We start from the raw sequence: 20,335 nt of genomic DNA on the forward strand, positions 1-20,335 counted from the left end.
TTTGGTGAATTATTTGTTGGAGGGCTTTCAAATCTCACTCTGGAGTAGTGACAGGGTCAGTGAAATTTATTGCATTTCAGTACTCTCCCAAATGTCTCTTGTCCATGGAGCCTTGGCATATTTTGTTTCTATCTTATAGTTTTGCAGCTGTTATAGATTACATTTGTTTTTTTCAGCATGATTCAATTTTTAGTATTTGTTGCATGATATGAAAATATTTTTTTTCTCAAGACAGCCAAGTTAATACCTTCATGAAGGAATCACACAAATATCACTTAGTTATTCAAAACATACAAGGATAACTCCACATGAGGTTTTGGTACACACATGCACTCACACACACACACACACACGCATGCTCTAAAATTTAAAGCAAGCCCATTGTTGTTTTATGCAAAGTGTCTGAAGCTGGATAGGTCGCACAGAGACATATGCAAATCAGCCAGAGTGATCAGCAGGGTGTACTGCTGAGGTGAATGCTTTCCCACTTAGGAAAATCCTGATGAGCAGCAGTAAGAATTACAAAACTTCTTATTCCAACATTCACTTGCTTCCTTTTGAATACTTAGAGAGTGGAGGAGACAGCAACTGGAGCGGCACAGGCTTTTAACTCAAGGTGAGTCACTACTCCAACACCTCTGTTCATCAATGACATTTTAATATCTTTATTTCATTTTAAACGCACGAGTTGAGTTTTAAGAAGCGTTCCTGTGCCGCGTGGTTACGCCATATGGAGATGAGTGTTGTATGGGGCTATCGGCCTTGCTTATGAATATTACAAGTAGGGATCACACAGGAGTGTGTAAAGTTTGTGCGGTGGTGTGGAGGGGAGGGCGCATTAGAATAAACTCAAGATCATTTTCCTGGGTGGCCTGAGTGCTTCATTGTCCTGGTAAAGTTACAATCCTGTAGGAAAATCAGCTATATTTATCATTACAGATATTAAGATGAGCGCAGACACGGCAGAGCACACGGAGGCTCCAGGTGAACAGACGGGTAAGGATATTTTACCTTCTTCATGGTGCACGGATGGAGTTTGGAGTCTAGAAAGCTGTAGTTTTGGCCACTGCAGCTATCTTTGGGGAAAGATAGTGGAAAAGTTACAGGTTTATTTAATCTAATGTTAACATGGCACCAACAGCTTATTAAAATCTCTTTAAATGAAAATATTCTGAAATTTTAGGTACTTTTTATAAAAAGGTGAGGATCTTTAATCTGGCCTTTTAATGTGTGACTTTAAGGTCACACATTAAAAGGCCAGATTGAAAACATAGATGGGTCTATGTTTCATCGTATTCAATAATATGCGGTGCAGAAATGTTTTCTGCTTTTAAAACAAAAAAAATGTCATTCATGCCTCATGCGATGCATGTAAAACATTATAAAAGCAACATGCACCTGTCTGGAAAAGGTGTATTTGTGTGGGGAAAATGTGACAGTTGGTTTCGCTTGAGGATGCCCAGAGGCTGAGGATGCCAAGCAGCCACGAAACAAAACCAGGAACCAGCAGCAGCAGAAAATGTGGAACTTTTACTCAGACAATAGCTGTGCGAGAGAAGTGAACAGCTCAGTTTCGTGGAAGTGACAAATGTCTGTACTTTTGCCAACATATGGTCAGGTGCACAGCTGCGTTTGTTTTCCCCACAGAAGATATTTTGATGCAGCTAATCATTTCATTAGTCATGTGATGATCTATTTTAAATGGATGAGTCACCAAATTAGTGACTACACATTGGTGTATCTGCAGATATTTCTATTTGTCTGGATGTTTCGAGTGGATTTTAGCCTCCACTCAAGCGCTCAGAAACTGAGTGTTTTAAGAGGTGCTTCTTCCCAACAAACACAAAAATGGGGACATTTTCTCTGGAAATAAATTGCTGTTGACGGTTTTGACATTGTTTTCAGTGTTGTGGGCAAACAGAAGCCCCATTGAGGTGGAGTGCAGATAGCAATCTCAGAGACAAACCTAAACAAATCAAAAGTATCTGCACGCTAACAGAGATACAACTAGATTTTCTTTTTTTTCCTATGTGAACTTCATAGTCAGGAGAATCAGGATGGGACAAAGTTGCCCTTTCTTAAAGGGCAGAATCCACCACAGACATGTTTGGACTATTGGATGGAAATGCTCTATTTACATTAGGCGCGGGAACACAAGTTTGAGTACAGCTTTCAAGAGGCATCATATACAGCACCTTCTTGCATGCTATGAATTTTCACACAGCTGGACTTCAAACAGACTTCCTACTTGAGAGATGAGATGTTAAAGACTGTTTAAAGCATGATATGGGAATGTGTGCTCTTGTATACAGCTTCGCCTGGCAATGTCTAGAAAAGTTCATCTGTATGTGAAAACTGCTCGCTTTGAGATAAACTAGAAAGCAAAAAAGGCAGAATATGAAGTGTTCTTATCTCAGGAGGATCTGCACCTGCACCTGCTCACTTACTGCAAACCTGTTGCTAAGAAATAATGTTTACCTTCACGCTGGATGCATTCCTTATGTTCAGAGGCGACTTTTATTTTCAGTGCAGGCCTGTGACAGCGAATGCTGTTGCCTGTATCAGATCCAAGTGTGATTAGACAATAGAAGATTGCGGTGAAAGGACAATAACCTCCTCTTTCATGTTTGTACTATTAAACAGGAAATAAAACATTGGTGTTTTTCCCCCCACTTTTCCAATTTAATTAAGCCCATGCTCACTTCATTTAAACTGGGTGCCTCACAGACTTGCAGGATCAGAGAGAGGAATCAGTGGGAGGATGCAGTTTTACAACCACACTCCTCACTGACACAGTTCCAGTAAGGAGTGAACATTATTGCCATTTTCCTTTGTTTATCTTTCTTTAAAACAAAGTCTTCCAGATGTCTGAAATGCTGCTCGTTTTTAACCTTAAATGTCACCCAGTTTCACTGAAAAGCAGCAAGCAAATATAGTTTTCCTGCAAATATCTGATAAAGTATTGACTTTAACAATTTTTTCAGCATCTTTAACTTTAAAAGGACAACTACTGTACATAATCTATATCTTGCAATAACATTCTAGACTATGAAACACAGTGTGCCAGGCATTTTTTTAATGCTAATTTATTGTTAGTTAAAAAATTCTGTACATAGCAGCAACATTTAACACTTGTGTTTTAGCCAGTTTCATTTAAACTGCAGTTGTTCTATGCAGAGAAACAGGCTCATGGGAAACACAGGACTCAGACTTGTTGAAGGACTATTTGGTAACTAGATAAGATTAATAAAGAGAGGAGCCACGAAAACCATAAGAAGAGAGTTGAAGAAATTCTAAGGAAAATGAAAACAGAAAAGCAAAAACGCTACAAGAGCCAGCTTTTACATGGAGTTTACATGGAGCTTGGGTGAGGAGCAAAGGGGCAGGGCAAGGTGAAAAACACTGAAGCTTGACGAATATTTGACCAGGTGTGCCAGGAGGGGGAATTGTGTTTACAAAAATGTATATAAGTCACAGGAATATAAATAATATGATCTTATGCTCTTTGGTCTATAATTGTAAAGGGTTTTTTCATGGGCATGGAGTGTGATTATTTGTTTTTAAATTTATTTAGTTTCAATTTAAAAACATTTTTTAAATTAAGTTTTTTAATTAAGTAGGTAAAGGTGTATTGCATGTGGGCCAATGTGAAGCCACACTTGTCAAAGCAGTTCTAAAAAAAAAAAAAAGGTATATTTGGACTGCAAAAGAAAAAAAGAAAAAATAAGGCACATGTGCATCATTAAAAGGCCTTGAAGCACAAGCCACAGAAGTAATGGATGATCACAGGATCCTTTCCACTGTGAAGAAAAACTGTCAGAACTTCCATCCAGTGACACAACGAATCTAAAATGCCAGAGCATCTCTGAAACAGCACTATTGGACAGATGAAAGTACAATCAACATATATCCAAAACATTCAAAATGTGCTTTGCTAAAAAGGTAAAATAATCGTGTGGGTGTATCCAAACATATATGGACCTAACTATATCTCATTAACTATATCTCTCAAATAAGTTAACATGTTCAAAAAGGAGCAGGAAAAGGTTTATTTAATTGCTGTCCTTTCCAACTGTTTGGTAACTAATAATTATAACTTGTCTTTCCTGTTTATGCCCAATGCTATCATAACTCCTTCCCTGCAATTTGCTGACCAGAGCTCCATATTTAGGCTTTTTTGATGCCATGATTTTACAGGGCTTCATTATGGAGACAGTGCAGGTGGAGCAAATTAGTTTGCTGATAGGAAAACAGGGAAAATCAGAGTGACTGATTATTGTTAGAACACTTTGTCCATGCTTCACATGTGAACTTGTGACTATAAGCAGATTTTTAGGTCATTTGGAGAGTTAGGCAACAGCTGATGATACTCAAATATGTATGCTTTTCTTATCTGAAAGACCAAAAATCAACAATGAACACATTCATTAACTGTCAGATATTTAAAATACAACAATAGTTTGTTTCTGTCAACATATTGCCACAAATACTCACCAAAGCATCATGATTTGTGCTATTTGTGCATAAAAATAGTCCCCAAAAGGTGCACTGTGTACTTGTGTTTGAGTAACAGCGCCTGTTTTAGAATATGAAACTGTGAACATGTCACTTATTTTTAAAGCCTTCTCTTCATTTGGGCCAGAGCCAGGGTAGAGAAGTATTTTCAGATGAGCTAACACATCACTGCTTCTGGACCAGCAGATTATTCATAGTGTTAAGAATGTAAGGAGGGAGAGGTGGGAAACCTCTCTCTATATATAATATATCAAATATTTAAATGAGTAGAGTTTATTTTGTCCCATGTGCTCCCTGTGAAGTTTGTAATATCTTAGCTGGATTCTGTTCATTGTTTAAGGACTAACAGATGTAACAGATGAAACTTTTTTTCTTCTTTTAGTGTGCGTGACTTTTTGTGTCAATGCACGGTTTGCAAACATCGAGTATCTATGTGTGTGCGTAGACACAGGCTTCCTGCGCTCACAGCTGATTTGCATGTCTTGGTCATTTCCATACTGGAACCTAGGCTGTGAAGCTGGCTGTGCCATGGGGGAGGAGGTCTGGTTGGGAGTAGGTGACATAGTGATGGTGGTGAGGAGTTATGGGTGTATTTGCATTGTGTGTCTCCAGCAGCTCACTGCCTCTCTTTTCCCCAGTGCGCGCACACACGCAGTGCAGAGGGATAAATTTGACATTCAAATGATGTGAATTTATCCAGCACACCTCTGTGCTCTCCTCCCCTGTGAGATCGCTCTCTGTCCATTTAACATACGTTTAAAAGTGAGTTTTCTTGAAAAGACTTCAGACTTCTGAGCATCTGTGTGAAGAGGGGGCATCTAGATACTTAAACACCATTTAAACCATTTAAATATGGGATAAAATAATGAATATTAAGCAAAAGATTAAAAATAAAAAATCTAAATTAGTTTTCTTTCAATATCATTTAACAAGGTGCCAATTTTATTATCATTAAGTTGGTTGTTTAGTTTAGAAAACTTTAGAAATACAACAAAAACAGTTAAATGCGTACATACATGCTACCAAACTGATTCTTTCAAGTTGTATTGTCTGACTTATGATGTCTTCACACTTGCACTGAAGCCCTAAAGTTTCTTGTGAGAACATAAATGTGTGAGGTAGCGGCGTGTACTTTAAACAGTCTTTAATATTCTCACCAGCGTGAGAACATAGCAAGCAGTTGTCCTGTGAGTGTGCAGCAGGTGAGTGAGCGCCACGGTTCCTTCCTGCTGCTCTACCCAGGAACAGGTCTGAAGTGGATGTCACGTCGTGCTGTGTGTCACACGTGAGGAAGGGCAACTGCAGACAATGTCCTGACATTTTTCTTCAACATCTTAAAGTCAAGAAAGTCAAACCTCAAAAGTGATATTTTCTTCAGCAGCAAATTCTCACTTTATAAAAACCTGAAATATCTCATGTTGTTGCATCATAAAAAGCTAACCCTACAGCCTCATACCGATACATTTAACCTAACTCTAAATCTGCTTTTGCTGCATGCAGTACGACTGCCACAGAAACTCCTTTATTTAACAGCATTATTTCACTTTAATTTACAACAAAAGTTTGTCACAAATCAAAGTTTGATTAAGTCTGAATTATTCATTTTTTTCTGTTTTGACTTTCAGAGCGAAACGGAATCGACTTCAGTCGTCAGGTGAGTAGGAGCGCTCACGATATCACTCCCTGTGCTGAAATTTCCACGAACAAGCTCTCTGTTATCAGCAGCATGACTTGTATTGCTTTAAATACAGTAACGGCTTTAAACTACGATGTGTGTGTGAAGCTCACTGGTGCCTTTTAAGGACAAACATGGATCAGATTCACATTATTGACATGCACACATTTACTCAAACAACACATACATATGCTAAACAAATAACTGAAGAGCGCCTGTAACGTCTGACTGAGAGTAGCAGGGAGTGGATAACAAGCATCAAGAGGAAGCAAAGATTAAACTCAATCTCCAGGATCATGATATTGTTATTATTATTACTATACTGCTTTGGATGATTAAGTATTTTCTAATATTTTCATATTAACAGCTGCTCTCTGCAGCACCACAGTCCAGCTTGACATTGTAGGTTTTTAGCATTTTGGGACATATCTTCAGTGGTGAAAAAATAACATTTGCTGTGCTGTTATTGACTTTGTTCCCAAACTCTGTGGTTTGGGAAAAGCAACACTACTTACAGACCCAAGATACAGAGCCAAAAGTCAATAATTTCCCACATTACTGATTCCCAGACTGTTGTCGTCACTTTTTGGAACAAAAGCTGACTGACCTGAGCTTTAGGAGTAGACAGAAGAAATAAAAAATGATTGGTGATTGTTAGTTATTTGAAAATTTCCCTTTTGCTTATTCTTTTAGCAAATGTCACTCAAATGAGTAAATGGTAGATTTAGACATAGATATAGACAGTTTTGGTCTTAAACAAGTTTGCTGATGATAGGAAAACTGTATAACTTTCTGTAACCTTTGACACTCTAAATAACAAGGCTCATTTGCAAAATAAATATCCTACAGGCATGGGAACGGTGCTGAACTGACTAACTTTTTGACAGTTAACATCCTCAGGAAAATCTGCCTGCTCGCCAATGTGAATATTACTGTAATCTCTTTTGAAACAGTCTGCGGCTGTTTGGATACTTCTCCAAATGTTCTCTCTGGTAGAGGAAAACAGGTCTTTCAGTTCTCGAGCTTTCAGGAAGTGCCATCGCTCTCAGGGGTTAGTTAGTGGGGGGTGTGGGGGAGGGGATATTTGCATACTGACTTACCCAAAAGCAGGCAGAGAGAGTCTATCGTTCTTTGTATCGTGTTTAGTTACCAAACTGGTCTTGGCAAAGGTTCACAGGTTTTCTGTTTATGTGGTCTGTCTCTACACCAGTGGTTGCTAAACTTTTTCTAGCAAGGCTTCTTTTTGATTGAAATTATTCACAAACCCAACTTACGTGTTTTTGTTGGCCAGAAACAATTAAATAAAGAATTTAAATTCCGTTAAAATGAGATTAGATGTCAGATTCACTTATGTTCACTCCCATGGTTCCACATGCCTGGTGGCTCTGTGCCACAGGGGTCTCACACAGCTGTATGAGGAACGGTTTTTAATATCCTCATCAGAAGTTAATAGTTCATTGTGTTGTTTGGCTTTGTTTTCCACGTCTTAGATAAAAACAGAGGACATTCATGACTCACCTCATTCAGGCTCCACCGTAAAGACATGCCACCTGACACAGAGCTCTCCAGTGCACGGAGGTCAGCTGACTGGGGTAAGATATAGACTCAGATTTAAAAATGGGAGTGTATTTTATTTTCTTATAGGGCGTACTATAGAGTAACTCTCAGGGAATCAGTGGCATACTCTTATATTAATTTGATTGTTATTGCAGATGCATTCATTTGGAAACAGTTCTGTATTGAGAGTGCAGGAACTTTACTTACCTAGAAAACAACATGTTAACTAACATTATTTTCTGCTTTTACCTTTATTTCATATATTGGATATTTATAAACTAATGAAACCAAAGTGCTATTACAGATTAAACAACCCAACACTGATTGATTAGTACCATCTCAACCAGCTACAGAGGAGAATTGTACTTACATAGTTATGTATCCATTATGGTAACGCAATCTCTGTTTCTAAATGATGTGTAGAGTTTTACTATAAATACAAAAATCTTCAGCTTTAACAGAAACCTTAGAGCGGAGGAAAACTTTAAGAAATGCTAAAATCATTGTGCTCTTAGGTGATTAACTGACAGAAAAATATGTTTTTGTCTTAATACTTCAAATTCCTACTTTTGCATGTATAATTTTAACGATTTTGTATAATTTTTTTAAAAAAAATTTAATTTGTGAACTTTTTGACCAATATTTTGCATTTTAGAAATCTGTAGTCATTATCAAAGTACTTCAGCACATTTTATTGCTTTGGTAATTAGCATTATTCTTTAAATTGTGTTTTTGCTTTTTGTAAGGTAAGTGATAAAATAAGAACTCAAATGCAGTTTTTTTACTACTTCATCTCGTGTTTTATTTTAACACAATCATCAGGAAAAAGCAGCAACAAAAATTTAAATATAAAGTACAAGTAAATTAAAGTTAATTGACTTATTAATTTACTTCCATCCATCCATTCGCTTCCGCTTATCCTTTTCAGGGTCGCGGAGGGCGCTGGAGCCTATCCCAGCTGTCATAGGGCGAGAGGCAGGGTACACCCTGGACAGGTCGCCAGTCTGTCGCAGGGCTAACACATAGGGACAGACAACCATTCGCATTCACATTCACTCGCACATTCACACCTAGTGGCAATTTGGATTATCCAATTAACCTATCCCCACAAGTTGCACTTCTCACTCATTTTTCTTGTGGTGCTTTCTGCTCCAGGAGCTCACATCTCTCCACCCCATGCAGCAGCTGGTTCTGATGCCTCCTTCTCACCTGCCATCTCCCTCCCCCTTCCTGCTCTCCCAGAGTTCCTCCAGTCACCAAGGTGAGGTATCATAAAACATCCAGTCAGATCACAGCTCTAGGAATAGTTAAGACCAGTGCTTTCCTTTCAGGGGTTAAAGGCACCATTACATATTAGAACAGACATTTAATAGACAGCAACTTTGCACACCACATCTACACATCAGCTGGTTAGCTTACCACAAAACAACCTCTTAACGTGTTATAGCTTGTTTTATAGCTTGCTATCAAGCTTGTATAAAAACAGAAGCATAAAACCAAGCCTGCAGGAGAATTTCTTTCGTACCCAGGCAAAGTAAGTTAAACAAATGTCTTAAAGGAATAGTCAAACATTTAAAAAAAAATAGGCTTGTTTTTTCTTTAAAATTGTTCAACAGCAAAATACTCTTACAGCTTAAAAGATCGAAAACAGCAAAAGCATCAAGTTTGCTAGCAAACATCATGTGCATTTTAGCTGACTTGTAAGCTTATCCAAAATCTAACAGATGGCTGAAACCAAGAACAGTTTACCTACTTGGCCTTATGTGGACACCTTAGGCTATGTCAAATATTTAAATATAAACACACAGTCACAAACAGTAATATTATTATTCTGTGCTGTTTTTCTTTGCAGCCCTTCTGCAGCAGAACCTGCTATCTCTTCCTAGCCAGAGCCCAACTGGTCTTCTTCAGCATCAGCCTGGTCTGGCTCTGACTCCACAGGTAAGTCCAGAACACTTCCAAGTGTGCTGCACCAGAGGCAGACAATAAGACTACAGGTGTAAAACTGCTTTATTTCTGTGGAAGCACATTTGACAAACAAATGAATTGTGGTTAAGCTTTGGCTAATTTTAGATAACGGACAACTTTGTTGAGGTTTGGGAGACATCGAAGTCATAATACATTTTTAAAAAAAAAAGTTTACATCATCAAATCTGAAAAATGTTTCCACCTCACCTCCTCGGATTTAGCTGATTTTTATTGTTTAGTAACGTCGATCTGTTGATTAAAGGCATGCAAAATTTTACAATGCCTTCAAAGTTAGGTCCGAAAAATAGAATTTTCCAACAAAGTTCCAAGTCAGAATTTTCATCTGCAACTTGGAGTCCCAACTTGGAAAGTTGTAGCAGCCTCACTAATCTCACATTAATGGTCCAAGATGGTGGCGGTGAATGTAAACATAATAAAACTGCAAAACTTGTAATCTGTCCTTCCTTTGTTGTATATTTGTAACTTGCAAAAAAAAAAACCATATAAAGAGTGCTGACCAGGATCTGCACATGAACATGGGGCAGCATTGTGTTTAAGCACCAATAAAAAAAACTACTAGTGCTACATAAATTGCTTCAGCTTACTTAGCTGAGTTTAAATATGTCAAATTAATTTATATAGCCATTTTCACAGATGAAATTCGTAAAGTGCGTCACAGTAAAACACAAGAAATAAAAGTATAACATAACTTTACTACTGGAACAACTCAGGAATTACGTCACTCCCACCTCCAACATCCGGTTTCCGAGGTATCTGGAATGTGGAAAAAATAATAAATTAAAAAATTAAAACAATGGTATTCTCCTTTAACACACGCTACCCACGCTCAAGCTATGTCTTCAAAGCTTCAAAGGAAAAAAAACATCTACTTATGACTCTTTGTTTTTTTTACTTGAGATATTTATTGAAAAGTAATCATTTCAATCTATGAAAATCTTCCATTTCCTCCTGCGTGCGCCAGCGCATCACAAACTTCTCCAGCATCTAAACATGTTTGATCCAAGCTGTCATAAAGCAAATGTGAACACCGGTGATGTTTCTCTATTTCACAACCTTAAGTTAGATTTGCATATGTTAAATTAAGGCTATATTAGACATTTACATTGATGCAGAAGGAATCACAGCTGGAAAATGAACCTTTTATCAATATGTAGGTAAAAAGGAGACCTTTCATGTGATATGATCAATTGTTTTGACCAGCCACCTATCAAACAACATGATGACATTTTAAGGATTCATGCCATGAAGCTCCCGGCGCACAGTTTTTGTGCTGATGTTAATGCCAGAGGATGTTCGGAGCTCTGCAGTTACTGAATCAGCAGAGCGTTGGTGACCCAGTGACCCTGCTCTGTAACTTTACGTAGTCGCCTCTTGACGGCTGACTTCTGAACGTTTCCACTTTGTAATAGTGCCACTTACAGTTTATCGCAGAATATCTAAGTGGGAGGAAATTTCACAAACTGACTTGTTCCACTGGTGGCATCCTCTTACAGCACCATGATCGAATTCAGTATGCTCTTTAGAACAATACATTATTTCACTATTGAGCTTATTTTGTGTTGTCTTTACCTAACCTTGTATAATCTTCAGGGATAGTGTTGCTTTTAAATTGGGAGAAAAATGAGTCAGTGAATTCACAGCAAGCCAAGTCAAATGTTCTGCATTTTGCACACTCTGTCTAAGGAATCATCCTTAATTTGACCAGTATTTCCAGTAGAGAGGAGACTCTAAATAGTCAGAAATTTGTATACGGGCTTCACATCTTAACCTAAAACAGAGCAAACTAATAATGCACTAAGATACACTGCCAAATGGAGGTTCAGAAAGCAAAAGAAGACAGTTGTTTGATTAAGTTTAGATATATAATAAGGGGGAACAGTTACTACAAAGGATAATCCTCCTTTCTGACTCTTAGAATGATCATATTTTACAAAATGAACATGTTTTATTTATCGTGGCCTGGAAGTAGTTACCAATCACAGAAAGTCATCAGGAAAGTGTTTAATGAGGGTTGCAAAGGATTGTTTTTCCACAGACTTCTCAACAGTCCAAAGTCCATTAAACTCATAGCAACTCCAGAGAAGTTGCCCCCTGCTGGCCATTAAACAGAATGTGAGTTGAAGGCACCTCAGCTGGCTTCACTGTTCAGCCCAGAAAGCGATATCTATGATCCTGCCAGGAAACTAAACAGTAAAAGCTGAAGTTGAAGCTTTTGTCCTGCATATGCATAACAGTCGTTTTTTGTCTCAGTACAGTAAAAACTTGTGTTGTTTTTTTTTTTACCTTACATCACCTGGAAACTGAAGATTTCCCTCTGTGATGTTTCTCTGATCCAGGCTATGGGTCGCTCGGGTCTGGCAGGACCTTCCATGGAGAACCACATGGACATGTCCCACCTGCAGATGCCCAAACACATGTCGGTGCCTCCACAGGAGGAACCTAACGAGCTGGAGGATCTGGAGCAGTTTGCTAAAGCATTCAAACAAAGACGGATCAAACTGGGTTTCACTCAGGTAAATCAGGCCCTATAAAAAGACCTGAAAGACTGTATTCACTCAGTGCATTGACTGTTTTCTCTTTTTATGCTGCAAAAAATATAGAGAAAGTTACACAAGACTCTGGGTGTTGCAACATGCTCATGAAAACCAGATGGTAGTTGTGAGGTTTTGGCCTGTGGTGACCACGCTTAATTTATGCATCAGAGTCCAGATTTTTTTTAAGACCATGTTTACATAATCTTATAATTAGAAATTAGGAGGCTGGAGCCTATCCTAGCCCATAATCCACCAATCATTCCATGATTTAGGTTTACACTGTATCTAGCTTCACCTTTATCTTTAAGTAATTAGCCTATATCTTACAGATTTGTTACTGCTTTTGCTTGGATACTTAATAATAATAATAATAATAATAATAATAAAAACATATATGGTCACAGTTAAGCAGGTTAAAAAAGAGGGCAAAGAAGGCCACATGTCCACCCTCATGATTTTATAACCACAAGTCATTTGGGAGGGATTCAAGTTCATGTAGATAAACGATAATCAGTTCCAGAAGAGTAAAACAAGACTCTGGCACCACTAAGTGTTTATTCAATATTGCTGGTTTGCTTCAAGGGAATTTCCATAAACCTTGCATGAGAAAATAGAGGGGCGGATGGATCGTTTCTGACAGAGTATTTACAAATTCGCCAGTACACCAGGTCTTGCATAACCCCCTGCAAGTCCTATACAGTTTTATTTATTTATTTTTTATTTAAAAGCTACAACTAATAATTCAGCCAATGCCTCTTTATAGCCTAGTGTTACCTGTTAAATCTCATTAATTGATTTTATAGCCTTATAAAAGACAGTTTAAAGAACTTTAAAGAAAAAAGCTACAGATCCAAATGTAATGACCATTTTTCACAGTTTCTAAACCTAACCAAGTAGTTTTTAGTACAAAAATTCAATGACGAAGTTCATAGTGCATAAGTCCAACTAAGAAGTTGTATCTGAATAGTGATGAAACTTATTTAGCAAAGGACAGCTGGTTTGGCAAAGGGATCGTTTCTGCATTGCAGGCCTTGGTTGATCCCTAAATGTAAACAGTTGTAATTAGTAGTAACTAAAGCTATCTAGCAAGTTCCCATGAAAGTCAAAAAAGATGGAAGTTGGGGAAAAAATAAGCAAAACCAATTGTAGGTTGAAATCAAACACAAACGGTGGTCTCATGGCTTAAAAACCACGATTTGCTGATTGAATTGCTTTTGCATGAGAGATCCATCAATGTTTTGTGTTCTGTTGTGTTTGTACTCACAGGGAGATGTTGGCCTTGCAATGGGAAAACTCTACGGGAATGACTTCAGCCAGACCACAATCTCTCGATTTGAGGCCCTGAACCTGAGCTTCAAAAACATGTGCAAACTCAAACCTCTGCTGGAGAAATGGCTGAGCGATGCCGGTACGCAGCAACTCTTATTATGTTTCCTATACTACCATTAAAATTGTAACAAACTATTCTTCCTCATCACAACAAGTTCATATAGTACAGCCACTGCTGATCACAGAAAATCAGGATCTGAAAATCTGCACAGTAAAACAATGTTTAACTGTTAATTATAACTGTTAATCCACCCGTACGTGCAAGCTTTTTAATCAAGACGATATTTGTAATGCTAAAATATAATTATTGCTTTGATTCATGAATCTACTGTTTTAAAAAACAGAAAAATAGTAAATCACAATTCTATTTTTATTTTTATTAAGATGCTAAACTACACTTATTTACCTTCTTCCTTCGTGAATAGAATCATTAGTTTTAGTGGTTGAATGTTATGCTTGATTAATTCGTGACTTCTTAGTGACATCCTCAAATTTGGGTGTGAGTAACATGTAACGTGAGTTTTTTGCCTGTATAAATAGCAATATAATTTTTAGTTTTTAACACATTTTAGTTAGATTTCTAAAATGTGTGTTTTCTAAATCTAAATAAATTGAGCAGTTTATTTTTGAGCAATAAATAAATTGTAAAAAATGCAGGATGCTGCATGGAGCAAATGTGGCAAATTAAACTCATGTAAGCAAATTAATGTTTTTGTTTTTTTTTAATTATCAGAAGATTCAATAAATATTCAATTTTCTGGCTATCATTTCGCAGTCCAGGCTTTACAGGGTGAAGCACTATTTTATTTTTGCTATTTATACCTGAATTGGCCCTAATAAAATATGAAACGCCTGATCAGTCATTACATGAGCTAACATGCAGACATAAGAAGTCTGGATTTAACACTAAGGAATGCAGATATGACTGATGTTGTTAATCACACCCGTGGATTTACAAAAATGTCTGCTACAGCTAAACCCATCAGATATCATCTTCTCAGAAATGTTGAATATGTAAAATACTAACACTGGGACACAAAATATGTTATAAAATCTAAGAATCTCATTTTTTACATCAGAGAACTCACCTTCTGACTCGATGAGCAATTCCAGCTCTCTGCCGGCCCTGATGGAGGGCTACGGGCGCAAACGGAAAAAGAGGACGAGCATTGAAACCAACATCAAAATGACTCTGGAGAAACGTTTCCTGGATGTAAGACTCATTCATTACTTGTCTTGTTTTCATGGTGAGCATGGTGAAATCCTTTATAACTGAATAAGCGTTACACGTTAATGAATAAAACCTGGAAAAATCTGTCCTGTAGAAGGAGATATCTAAAACTTGGGTTAGTAAAACACAGTATGATGCAAACAAACAACATTGTTATAAGCTCTCCTCTGTTAGAGGACTTGTATTGTGGGAGGGAAGGTAAGAAAAGAGGTACATCGGGAATGTTAAGATGGTGGATGACTGTAGACATGAGCTGGCTGAATCCATGAACACAAAGAAATTAATAGGATAGTCCTGACAGTTGGCCTTCAGCCTCCACTCTTTGTTCCCTCTGCTGCCGTGCAGGCGTTCTAGTTTATGCAAATGTCCAACTACCATTGGCTGCAGTTTTGAGATGGGCCTCTCAGTCAAGAACATCCCCCGTGTGGACCTAACTGTCATCTGCTTTTATATTTGATTTTTATTTACAATTTAATTTTAATTTGATTGAGTTTTAGAATCTTTTTAGTGACGACCAAGTAATTTTCTTTTATCATTGCTTAATACGGTGCTCATTCAATAACCTTGGACACTCATTGTTTGTCAGGCAGATATCAACGTTATGCACCTCCTGTGCAAAATTACAAGGTCAAAATCGTGCATATTTTTGAATTTCAGAACCCTAAGCCCAACTCTGAGGAGATAACCCTGATCTCAGAGCAGCTGTCCATGGAGAAGGAGGTGGTTCGAGTTTGGTTCTGTAACCGTCGCCAGAAGGAGAAGAGGATCTACTGCCCGACATCAACTCTACCTGTCAAGTCTCACACCTACAACTCCAGGATGGTTAGCCACCTGATATATGCTTTCTTTGACTTAGGTGGCAGAGCACTCTTATGTCTGCAGAGAGGAAATGTTTAATTATCTTCAATTATAAAAGTCCAAGTATAGTGTGTAAGTTGTTAGCCACGCAAAGTAAACAGGTCTTAAGTTGGACTTTTCTTTGAGCCAAGCACTTTAAACGCCTCCCAAGAGGATTGGTAGATATATTAGAGGGTTACCTATAACCTGCTCTTTGTAATGCCAGTATGTTTAACCATCCTAACATCCATTTTATTGTTTCAGGCCTCTGCATCCAGGTCCTACAGCCCTCTGGCTTCAGGTGGAGGCAAGTCCCATCCAGCTTCAATAATGTGCCTTTCACTGTCATGTGTATACAGTAATCATCTGTATATGCGTACATGTTAAATAATATTTTAACCTTGTTTTTACAGTTTCTTCAAGTTCATCCCCAAATAGTATGAGCCGTGAGGCATCTCCCAACGGTCTGTCTGCAGCCTCCACCTCTCTAACCTCTCCAGTCAGTGCAGCTTCCTACAGCACGTCAGGGTAAGAAAGAGTCACACAGACATCCCGTTTTTCTGTAAAAGATATTTTTTCCTTCACTCCAGCATCAATATTAGTTTTAGGATGTCAGTTCAGGACGTTGTTACCATGGAGAGAGTGTTTCACAAGCCGTTATCAATAACTGGCTGCTTCACATCTACTCCAAAAACAATGGAAACTGTTTGTTTAACTTTTCCTCAGAAACTGAAAAAATAATTAATTTGCTTAGATATCCAATCCGTCAGCACTTAAATAACGTCTGTCATTTGAAATTTAAATGAGCAGTTTGTAATTTTATTGGCACAAGTTAAATGAGGAGAGTGATGCCACTTCCAATAAAAATAAAACTAAAGCCAATAAGCAGTTAGCTCAGACAAAAAGGGTATTTGAGATGGATTATGTGCAGGAGTTTAACAGATATGAAAAAGTGGCATTGTTGTTTTTGTTTAAGACTTTTCAGCACTCTTTTGCAACACACACAGACGTATTGTCAAAACTCTGATTATTACGCAAGCCTAGGAAGTATTTCCTCATAAATCGGCTGTGTGCCAGGCAGGATATGGACACACCATGAAAGATTCGGGGATGGAACATAAACTGAAGAACTGCTTTAATGCTGAAGTCTTACAAAAATAAAAAGAAACAATGGCAGAGCAGACAGCCGAGAGAGAGGACGCAACAAAGGGAAATAGGAACACTGAAGTTATAAACACACACGAGGTGAAGGGGAGTGGATACACACATGACAGCTGAACCTAATTGAGAAAACAAGACAAGGGAAGTAAAATCTAAAACAAGACACTGAGATTCAAGGAATAAAACACAAGCCAAACTGAAGTCATGATGAAAAGCAAAACCTCAGAATATAAATGTAAAGGAACAAACCAGGAAACACTGTAATAAGTGAAATACAAAACTCAAAACAAATAACTCACAAGGAAGAGTCGGAGACCATGACAGTTTCCTTGTTTGTGTATTAATTTATTCAGTTTATTCTTCAGATGATTTGCTTGTGGAGCTTGATTTTCTGTATCTATATATCTATGTGGAAAAACACTGCGCTTGTAGGTTTTCCCCTTGACTGATGAGCTATTAAGATGAGTTCAGGTTTAAAAATAGGTCCAAAAATGAAGGACAACATATGTATATTTAGAATAGCATGGCTTTCTTTCATTAGTTCTGCTCTTTTTTACATATACAGATTTAAATGCCAATATTAAAAATAAAACTGTGGACCTTTTTTTTAAAAATTTATCAGAATTGTTTCCTGTACTTTTTAAAGACATTTGCCTAAGAGCTTGCGATCTTCCCTCTGGTCTTTCAGGTCATGGTACCGCACATGGAACCATCCCACATATCACCATTGAAAAACTGTATGACATGAAGTTTTTGAAGGTAGTTTTCTTCTAGAAGGATGCATGGAGTCGCTCATTGTCCCGTAACACACATGGTTACAGCTACAGGTGAAAGCTCACACGGACACATGAGACAAAGAAGCGGGAGCAGCACAAGCAGAGGACTGCGTGCCACCACTCTTCTGTCAACACTCACTTCATTGCTCATGCAAGTCCCAACAGCCTTCAGCTGTTTGATTTGTGTTCAAGTGACTCTTTATTCAGTTGCAAATATGAAGAACACACACACAAATCACACACACACAAATATCCTAAACAATGGAGGGAAACGTCCTGTCTGAGCCTGTAACTGCCACCACTTAAAATAATTTATATTGCGCATCAGCCTGTTTATAATGCCATCTTTCTCCTCTCATCTGTTGTTTTTTTAATGTTTATATTGTATTTAGTGTTGATTTCAGGGTGTTTTTAGGGATTTTACAGGTTTCATGTATGTTTGTTAGTGCTGCAACTTACTACTTTTATTCAACACTGTACTCTCGCTGTACCTGAATAAGATCTGGACATGTCACATGAAACGACTTTATTTCAGTTAAAAAACACGTATTAAAACAAACAGAAATGCCATGCCCTGTGTCAAGCTCATTACAGATGAAACTTTGAACCATAATTTGAATTTCATCGTGCCATCTGGCTCTTATCAAAGCTCTGAATGGGCTATTTGCACGGTTCGTTAACAAATCACATATGTGTTAGACACTTTTATGGATATTGAGTTTTATGGCAGATGTGGAGGTTTCTTCAAACCGTTTAGACCCTTTGCGGGCAACTCAGTGAATCCTAGCAGTTACATTACCTACATCCTGAAATAATAACTGATGGGGATTTTTTGTGCCATTTAACACTCAAGTTTTCCAGAGAAATAAACAAATCTCCTTTGTATCATAATTCATACGTAAAAGGCTCTTTTACAAACAGATTAGTTAGAATAACGAGTGTCTGGATCACACTGCTCTCCATTGTGTCCTATAGCTCTTCTCGAGAATGCCTGCTTCTTTTGCATAACTTTGCAGCTTTGACTGTTCTGCAGGTCATTGCAGAGCACAGTGCGGGAGTTTCTCAGCTGCTAAACTCTGTTGGTTTAGGGCTATATTAAAAAGATACTCAGCTAATGGCTGAGAAACACCATCATTGTGTTTTGCCTCCACACTGTGTTTTGTATTCATTGTGGAGGCAACAGCGGGGACTACGTGCCCAATCAGATCTGCTTAGAGCTGGCTGATCTCTGCATTAAGCACATACCCAGTTTTAAATGTCGTCTATGCATAACACACTACTTTAACAGCTGCAGTCTGAATGTTTGAACTTGGTTACGACCTGTAAGTGTTTCATACTGACACTTTCTTGTCACTTTCTGTGTTTAGCTAACCTGTCATTTCCTGTTATCGTCAAGTTAAAGAAAATAACTCTAACAAATCACATCAAAGTAGCAAAACTGCCTGCAATGCGCCCTCTGACATGAATCACATCACAGGAAGTACACACAATGCTTATTGCTGGTTTTTGTGGTCTTTGTGGGATTTGTTGACAGTTTGTTGACAGTTGTAAAATATAAAATATCACCAGACCTTTTTTTTTGTTTTGTTTTTAGTTTGGAAGTGGAGCACTTAAGCAAGTGTTGACAGAGTTTCTCTTTATTTTGTAGCTCGTAGCTTGCTCTGTCCTCAGTTCACTTGTGTTTGCCTCTCTGCAGTTTCTGTTTTGAGTGTCCATTGTATATTTTTTGTCCGGGGTTAAAGTTTTGCAGTGGGACCAAACTCCAACTTCAGCCATAAAATGAAAACAGCCACTATATTTACTGTATGTTATGTAACGTTACAGCAGAGTCATGTTTTTACTGATGTAACTGAAGCTACCACTGTAAAGGTGAAAATGGAAACAGTGACGTGTGATCCTCTGAGTCTCAGAGAATCGTTTGTATTTACCTCATACTGAATGTTTATTAACATTTATTTACTTTCTTTCAATAAAAAGAGGTTGAACTTCTGTGTTGTTGGGGTATTTTTGTCATGACTGACAGTGTTTCATACCCAGCATTGGCAGTGTGTTCAGGATCGTTGTCATGCTGAAAAATGAAGTTGCTGCCAATCAAATGTTTTCCATATGGTATTACATGGTGGGGGGATCCAAATCTGATTTCATAATCCCATCAATTTTGACAAGATCTCCAATAGCACTGGCAAAGATGTTGCCCAACACTATGGCAGAGCCTCCACCATGTTTCACACTCACTGTGTCTCGACCTCCTCCACACACACTGATGAAGAATTGAACCAAAAGTTTAAAATTTGTAATCATCCTTCCATCAGACAGGTTGCCACTGAGCCCATTTCTGATGAGGCTTCAGTGAAAAGTTGATAGATTAACTGATAAGTGAAAAGTAGACAGTGTCCAAAGAAACACTTTCAAGGATACTTTAGAAATGACATGTCTAGTTTCTTGAACACAAAATATAAAGTGGTGAGGGGTGACTCAAGACTTTTGAACAGTTTATTTTTATAATTAATTACCAAAAAACAAATTCAAATTTCACATTTTTTGAGATGCACTGAATTTTAATTTATTCTCTCCAAGGCAGGAGGTAAATATGCACTCACACAAAGAAATAAATAACATATTATTAAAATCACCCACATCCACTGCACAGTAATATCTTTAGTTAGACCATATCTCAGTCTAAAATCTTATACTCAAGTTTCCCCAAGTCTCAGAGTGTGCATAAACAACT

At 37.8% G+C, this 20,335-nt stretch overlaps 1 protein-coding gene across 2 annotated transcripts; it reads left to right on the forward strand.

The window, feature by feature from the left end:
• Nucleotides 1-460: 460 nt before the first annotated feature.
• pou2f3 (POU class 2 homeobox 3) lies at nt 461-19,593 on the forward strand. Of its 2 annotated transcripts, none has more exons than XM_026183236.2 (13): nt 461-616; nt 940-996; nt 6,141-6,169; nt 7,681-7,782; nt 8,903-9,008; nt 9,600-9,688; nt 12,043-12,249; nt 13,537-13,678; nt 14,679-14,812; nt 15,488-15,652; nt 15,932-15,974; nt 16,081-16,195; nt 17,517-19,593. In XM_026183236.2, exons 2-13 carry the CDS (start codon nt 948-950, stop codon nt 17,557-17,559), a joined length of 1,224 nt encoding a protein of 407 aa, XP_026039021.2. In that variant the 5' UTR covers nt 461-616; nt 940-947; the 3' UTR covers nt 17,560-19,593. The 2 variants fall into 2 exon arrangements, with proteins under 2 accessions (XP_026039021.2, XP_026039022.2); XM_026183237.2 differs by having other exon boundaries at nt 12,073-12,249.
• Nucleotides 19,594-20,335: the final 742 nt, after the last annotated feature.

Source organism: Astatotilapia calliptera, chromosome 10 (genome assembly GCF_964374335.1).
Source record: "Astatotilapia calliptera chromosome 10, fAstCal68.1, whole genome shotgun sequence".
NCBI lineage: Eukaryota > Metazoa > Chordata > Actinopteri > Cichliformes > Cichlidae > Astatotilapia > Astatotilapia calliptera.

Coding starts and splice junctions, on each gene's coding strand:
- pou2f3 (XM_026183236.2), top strand. CDS start 948: ATGAGCGCAGACACGGCAGAGCACACGGAGGCTCCAGGTGAACAGACG. Junction 9,689..12,042: donor GTCTGGCTCTGACTCCACAG/GTAAGTCCAGAA, acceptor TGGAAACTGAAG/ATTTCCCTCTGTGATGTTTC. Junction 15,975..16,080: donor CCCTCTGGCTTCAGGTGGAG/GCAAGTCCCATC, acceptor TTGTTTTTACAG/TTTCTTCAAGTTCATCCCCA.